This window comes from Podarcis pityusensis (genome assembly GCF_964106645.2).
Source record: "Podarcis pityusensis genome assembly, chromosome: 13".
NCBI lineage: Eukaryota > Metazoa > Chordata > Lepidosauria > Squamata > Lacertidae > Podarcis > Podarcis pityusensis.
In genome coordinates, this window is record NC_138038.1 from 49778976 (window position 1) to 49786168 (window position 7193).

Sequence of the window (7193 nt, forward strand, 5' to 3'; positions counted from 1 at the left end):
TTTAGGGAAGCTTTTAATGTTTAACGGACTATTGTATTTTAATATTTTGTTGGAAGCCGCCCAGAGTGGCTGGGGAATAAATAATAAATTATAATTATAATAATTATTATACTATATATGAACACTCACTCTGTTTCCTTCTGCAGGGTGGACAGCACCAGCGTCTTTAGCCTGGAAGAGAGAAGATTTCAGGGTCGGGGTTAAATTTTAGCTTGGGAATGAGAGTGAGTTGTGAACCAGGAGCTGCTCCAAGTCAACCCCCTGCCCGTCTTTTCCTTCTACACTCCCCAGAATACCTTCCTCATCCAGACTTACATGGCTTGGTCAGCCGCACTGATCTTCCGCCAGTGTTTGGTTAGGCGCCTTCTCACCAACACAGCGGCAAACTGCCGGATCTGGGGGTGGAGGAGACAAGAGGCAAATGGGAGAGGCCGGTGAGGACACAGGAGGAAGGGCGGTGTGGTGTGCAGACTGGCCCGCCCCCAAGAGCCACGCTCCCTTTAAAGAGCTGCGCAGAGTGTGTGTGCGGCTCTTGGGGGCTTTTCTGTGAGGTGGGAGAAGGGACTGACGGTCTGCCCTTGTCCCTCGTCGGGGAAAAGCCCCCAAGAGCCGCACACATGCTCCACGCGGCTCTTTAAAGGGAGCGCTGAGCAGAGCCTCCCACCTGCATTCGCTCCGTAAGACGCACACACATTTCCCCTTACTTTTTAGGAGGGAAAATGTGCGTCTTATGGAGCAAAAAATACGGTACTTAACCTGTGGCCTTCCAGGTGTTGTTGGATTCCCATGACCCCCAGTCAGCACACCCAACAGTTGGAGGTGGGGAGTTTGTAGTCCACAAAGGTACCCCCAGATTCCCCATCCCTGGGCTAAGCCCTGCAGGGTCTTACCTGCGGATTCTGAGAGCTGGACATCACCTGACAGAGGTGGGACAGTGCCAAAGGATGCTTCAGGGCCTCTTTCAACTGGGCTGTAGCCTGAGGAGGAAGAATGACAGAGTCAGAAGGGATCCCGAGGGTCATCTAGTCCAACCCGCTAGAAAATCCTGCCCACCGCCATCCCTGGGGGACTCGAACCACCAAAGTTTTGGTCAACAGCCTGATGCACTGACCCACTGCGTCACAACCCAAATCTTCAGTTCAGTCACTGCAGAGTATAGCCGCGCCGTTTCTCTCTTTTCATATATAAATTTTTTATTACATTTTCAGTTTCACAATTTAGAATACTCCTTTAAGCATCCTTAAAACATCAGTGACTTCCCTTCTTCTCCTTCCATGGTTCATTTTGCATATCACAAATCCCTGCATATTTTACCTAAACTAAACCATTCAGTATTCCATCATTACATCCATCAAAGCTTAATCGACACCGTTGAGTTTATCTTAATGCTGCCAACATTTTCAAGTTTACACAGTTATTTCCCATATATCCTGTGAACCGCCCTGAGACCTCTGGGTGTAGGGCGGTATATAAATTTAATAAATAAGTAATAATATATTAAATAAACGTTTTCCAATCTTCTCTAAACGTATGTTCTTCTTGTGCTCTTATTCTATATGTTAAGTCCGTGAGCTGCGCATCTTCCATCAGCTTAAGTTGCTATTCTTCTTTAGCTGGGACCTCACTTGTTTTCCATTTTGGGGCTAACAAAACATGGGGCGCAGTAGTGGCGTACATAAATAACCATGCCATGTTATTTCTCATGCAGCATGGGTTTCTGCTATACCCAGAGGGACAGGATGCCCTAAACTGGTCCTAAAACCTTTTTTCTTTTTCTTTTTATAAAAAGTCAATAAATAAATGCTTCCATGCAAAGGAATTTGTATTTCACAACAGCTCCGAAGGGGCAGCTGCTGCGATTTGCCATTTTACAAAGAGCATGACTGAGGCAGCCAGCCACTGGCAACTCCTGAGTCCATAGACAAGGAGCGGTTTCAGATCTAGGGGTCCTAAGGTAAGGCTAGTAAAGGTAAAGGGACCCCTGACCATCAGGTCCAGCCACGGACGACTCTGGGGTTGCGGCGCTCATCTCGCTTTATTGGCCGAGGGAGCCGGCGTACAGCTTCCGGGTCATGTGGCCAGCATGACTAAGCCACTTCTGGCGAACCAGAGCAGCGCACGGAAACGCCATTTACCTTCCCGCCGGAGCGGTACCTATTTATCTACTTGCACTTTGACGTGCTTTCAAACTGCTAGGTTGGCAGGAGCAGGGACCGAGCAACAGGAGCTCACCCCGTTGCGGGGATTCGAACCGCCAACCTTCTGATCGGCAAGTTAGCCTAGGCTCTGTGGTTTAAGCCACAGCGCCACCCACGTCCCTTAAGGTAAGACTACCCACCAGCAAAATTTCTTCAAAAAGAGTGGGAAAAATTTATGTCGTATATAGGAAAGATAAGATGAAATAGTGAAACCAGTAGAATTGGGAATGAACCTCATAACGGGAACGATTAAGAAAAGTGATGGATAATGAAAATAATATGAAGCAAAATGTATAAGGAGATTAATATAACTAACAATAGTTGTAAATACATGCAGACAGACAACAAGAATTGTATAAACAGAAGGATTTATTTGTTTATGGATATACTACGGACAAATATGGAAAATGAATAATATACAAAATGGAAGAAAATAATGCGATAAAATTATATGTGATATAAAAACCCAGAAGAAGAAAGGAGGGAAGTCAGCGCTTAGGAGCAAGTATAAATGTAAAATAAAACGCATTATGCGTATGTGGAGTATGTAACCGGAAAACTAATAAAGATTATTTGGGGGGGGGGGAAATTCCCCTGCCTATTACACTAACTGACTTGGAAAAGGAGCATTGGGATATCCTGTGAGGGCCGCCCCCCTGCCAAAATAAGACCAGTCTCTATCTCAGACGCCTTTCTCAGAACAATTAAATTGAAGGAAGTTGAATGTAGGGAGATCCAGGACAGATAAAATAAAATCCTTCTTTGCACAGCGAATTGTTAAACAATGGAACTCCCTCCCACAAGACAAGAGGCAGTCATGGCCGCCAACTTGGAATGGATTTAAAAGAGGATGAGGCAAATTCGCAGAGAAGGGCTACTTAGCCACAGTGGCTATGCTCTGCTGGCACAGTCAGAGTCAGCAAGGCTTCCGAATGCCAGTTGCTGGAAACCGCAGGAGAAGAGCGGTGTCTTGCGTTCAAATCCTGCTTACGGATTTAAGGCATCCGAGTTGGCCACTTTGGGAAGGGGATGCTGGACTCGATGGGCCGCTGGTCTGATCCAGTAGAGCCATTATTACGCATCCCCCAAATCAGTTCTCTGCATGTTGCTGGACCTCAATGTACAACTCCCAATCCAAAACCTTACCCTCCCCTATTTATTAGCATTTCCCTCCATTCCTATCCTGCTTAATTTATTATGATTATTAATAATAATAATAATATTGAGTTTATATACCACCGTATACCCGAAGGTCTCAGGGCTGTTCACATAATAATAATAATAATGAGTTTATATACCACTGTATACCCGAAGGTCTCAGGGCTGTTCACATAATAATAATAATAATAATAATAATAATAATAATAATATTGAGTTTATATACTGCCGTATACCCGAAGGTCTCAGGGCTGTTCACATAATAATAATAATATTGAGTTTATATACTGCCATATACCCGAAGGTCTCAGGGCTGTTCACATAATAATAATAATAATAATAATAATAATATTGAGTTTATATACTGCCGTTTACCTGAAGGTCTCAGGGCTGTTCACATAATAATAATAATAATAATAATAATAATGAGTTTATATACTGCCGTATACCCGAAGGTCTCAGGGCTGTTCACATAATAATAATAATAATAATAATAATAATAATGAGTTTATATACTGCCGTATACCCGAAGGTCTCAGGGCTGTTCACATAATAATAATAATAATAATAATAATAATAATAATATTGAGTTTATATACTGACGTTTACCCGAAGGTCTCAGGGCTGTTCTCATCATCATCATCATCATCATCATTTATTTATACCCTGCCCATCTGGCTGGGTTTCCCCAGCCACTCTGGGTGGCGCCCCACAAAAGATTAAAAACACATTAAAACACCAGTCATTAAAAACTTCCCTAAACAGGGAAGATCACAACATATATAATCAGAATAAAAACAACAACCCAAAAACACTCCCTGCCCCCCCAGAAAAGAGCCACATTTTAAAAGGGTATAATTTATGCCCACATGGTCCGCTAAGCAGCTTACAAGCGCAGATACCAGTTGCACAAACATCCGTAATCAAAGCATGCGAATTAAAACCTGATTAGAGATTGCATAGCAGCGCCCACTATCTGTGCTTTCCAGAAACATCTGAAAACATTAAATTATTTTTTTGCCTGGACGAGTTTTCCCAGCCGGGTGAGGTGGTCCCTCAGGGTTCATTTCCCAATAGCTCTTAAAATGACACCTCCTGGTCTTTCCTCTTTCTAAGGCTATTATTTTGGTGGCCCCTTGAGAGAGAGAGAGATGCAAAAATAACAACAGGCGATTCATAAATCGCACTATATTAATACTTTTAATTTATTTTCTAAGACTTGGGTTGCTCCAAGCCCTGACCACTCACATGCCCCCCTGGATTTCACATATCCTGCTTCCCCTGAAATGCCTGGATCCTGATGCGGTTTCAAACCCAGCCGCCCCACACTTCTCTTCCCCGCTCTACCTGTTGGATGACGGCATTGTCGGGTTGCAGCAAATCTGACAGTATCTTCTCCAGCTCCTCAGTTGCCATTGTGCTGGGAGGCGAAGGAGACAGAAATATATATATATATACACACGAGGGAAGGGGAAATAAAAATAATAATAAAGTTCCAGGGGGAAAGGAGCCCCACTGAAAAGTGGGGCAGGGAGACCCCTGGCTTGTATGGGGAGGGGAAGCCCCACTAGGGATGGAGAGACTGGAGGAGGAGGAGGAGATATCTGGCCCCCCCACCCCCCAAAAAGAGAGAGAAATGGGGGGAGAAGGCTCAGCCCCACAGGCGAAGGGAGGCAGCTGCCAGGCGAAGCCCAAGTAGCTGTTGGTTACAGAACTCCCAGCACATGTGGAGCAGACAAGGCGGCCGCTTCCGGGGGACAGAGGGGCTCCGCCACGCGTGCTTCCGGCGCCTCGGGCTCCCCCTGCTGCCCTGGGAGGACCTACTGAATCATAGAATCATAGAATCATAGAGTTGGAAGAGACCACAAGGGCCATCGAGTCCAACCCCCTGCCAAGCAGGAAACACCATCAGAGCACTCCTGACATATGGTTGTCAAGCCTCTGCTTAAAGACCTCCAAAGAAGGAGACTCCACCACACTCCTGGGCAGCAAATTCCACTGTCAAACAGCTCTTACTGTCAGGAAGTTCTTCCTAATGTTTAGGTGGAATCTTCTTTCTTGTAGTTTGGATCCATTGCTCCGTGTCCGCTTCTCTGGAGCAGCAGAAAACAACCTTTCTCCCTCCTCTATGTGACATCCTTTTATATATTTGAACATGGCTATCATATCACCCCTTAACCTCCTCTTCTCCAGGCTAAACATGCCCAGCTCCCTTAGCCGTTCCTCATAAGGCATCGTTTCCAGGCCTTTGACCATTTTGGTTGCCCTCCTCTGGACACGTTCCAGTTTGTCAATGTCCTTCTTGAACTGTGGTGCCCAGAACTGGACACAGTACTCCAGGTGAGGTCTGACCAGAGCAGAATACAGTGGCCACACTCTGCTCTGAATCTGGATGGGTTGGTTTTTGTACGCTCGTTATTTTAAACTATTTCTGTTTATGAAATATACTCAGAGTTGAGACTGGGTTTTATGCTCTTTATTCAGCTCACAGCAGTGAGGAATGGGAATTCCCCCGAAATATCTGCTTTATATACGTTATTTCACACAATGGGCCACACGTGATTGGCTAATTCTGGGATTCTCCTGCAGGCCAATCAGATTGGGGTTGGGGTTGGGACTGGAGTTGGATTGGGTGGCGCCTGCGGACCAATCAGCCTGCTGCATTCTGGATCCTATTGTTCTAGGACCAATCAGCCTGCTGCATTCTGGATCCTATTGTTCTAGGACCAATCAGACTGCTGCATTCTGGATCCTATTAGAGTTGTTTTTAAAAAATGTTTTAAATAATAATTTTTATTTGACTTTACAGATATTAAGTTATAACCATCCTAATTACGAATGTTTAAGTGATAAGGCGGGTAGTGGTGGGAAGTAGGGGGAGGAGAGGTGGGAAAATATTGTTTAAAAAGGTGTTTGTTGTTGTTGTGTCCGACTCTTCGTGACCCCCTGGACCAGAGCATGCCAGGCACTCCTGTCTCCCACTGCCTCCCGCAGTTTGGTCAAACTGATGTTCGTAGCTTCGAAAACATTGTCCCACCATCTCGTCCTCCGTCGTCCCCTTCTCCTTGTGCCCTCCATCTTTCCCAACATCAGGGTCTTTTCCAGGGAGTCTTCTCTTCTCATGCGGTGGCCAAAGTCTTGGAGCCTCAGCTTCAGGATCTGTCCTTCCAATGAGCACTCAGGGCTGATTTCCTTCAGAATGGAGAGGTTTGATCTTCTTGCAGTCCATGGGACTCTCAAGAGTCTCCTCCAGCACCAGAATTCAAAAGCATCCATTCTTCAGCGATCAGCCTTCTTTATGGTCCAGCTCTCGCTGGGAGACTAGGGTTCAAATCCCAACTCAGCCATGAAGCTAACTGGGTGACCTTGGGTATCAGTCACTGCCTCTCAGCCGGGCCTACCTCACAGGGTTGTTGGGATTAAAATGAGAACAGGGAGAACCATGTACGCCACTTTGAGCTCCTTATAATAATAATAATAATTTATTATTTACCCCCCCAATCTGGCTGGGTTTCCCCAGCCACTCTGGGCAGCTCCCAACAGGATATTAAAAATACGATAAAACATCAAACATTAAAAACTTCTCTAAAACGGGCTGCCTTCAGATGTCTTCTAAAAGTCAGGTAGTTGTTTATTTCCTTGACAGGGCGGGTGCCACCACTGAGAAGGCCCTCTGCCTGGCTTCCTGTAACCTCACTTCTCGCAGGGAGGGAACCGCCAGAAGGCCCTCAGAGCTGGACCTCAGTGTCCGGGATGAACAATGGAGGTGGAAACGCTCCTTGAAGGAAGAGGTGGGGTATAAATGCAAGAAAGAAATAAAGAGACGGCCAGAGAGTC

At 45.6% G+C, this 7193-nt stretch overlaps 1 protein-coding gene across 1 annotated transcript in view; it reads right to left on the minus strand.

Moving 5' to 3' along the window:
• Nucleotides 1–5036, minus strand: part of IPO4 (importin 4) — a 46661-nt gene extending 41625 nt beyond the window's left edge. The window contains exons 1-5 of the mRNA XM_080979660.1: nucleotides 5018–5036; nucleotides 4704–4776; nucleotides 891–977; nucleotides 316–395; nucleotides 130–171 (exon numbers count right to left, since the gene is read on the minus strand). Of these exons, the coding sequence (XP_080835786.1) occupies nucleotides 130–171; nucleotides 316–395; nucleotides 891–977; nucleotides 4704–4772 (278 nt within the window). The 5' untranslated portion in view covers nucleotides 4773–4776; nucleotides 5018–5036. The remainder of the gene's footprint in view (nucleotides 1–129; nucleotides 172–315; nucleotides 396–890; nucleotides 978–4703; nucleotides 4777–5017) is intronic.
• Nucleotides 5037–7193: the final 2157 nt, after the last annotated feature.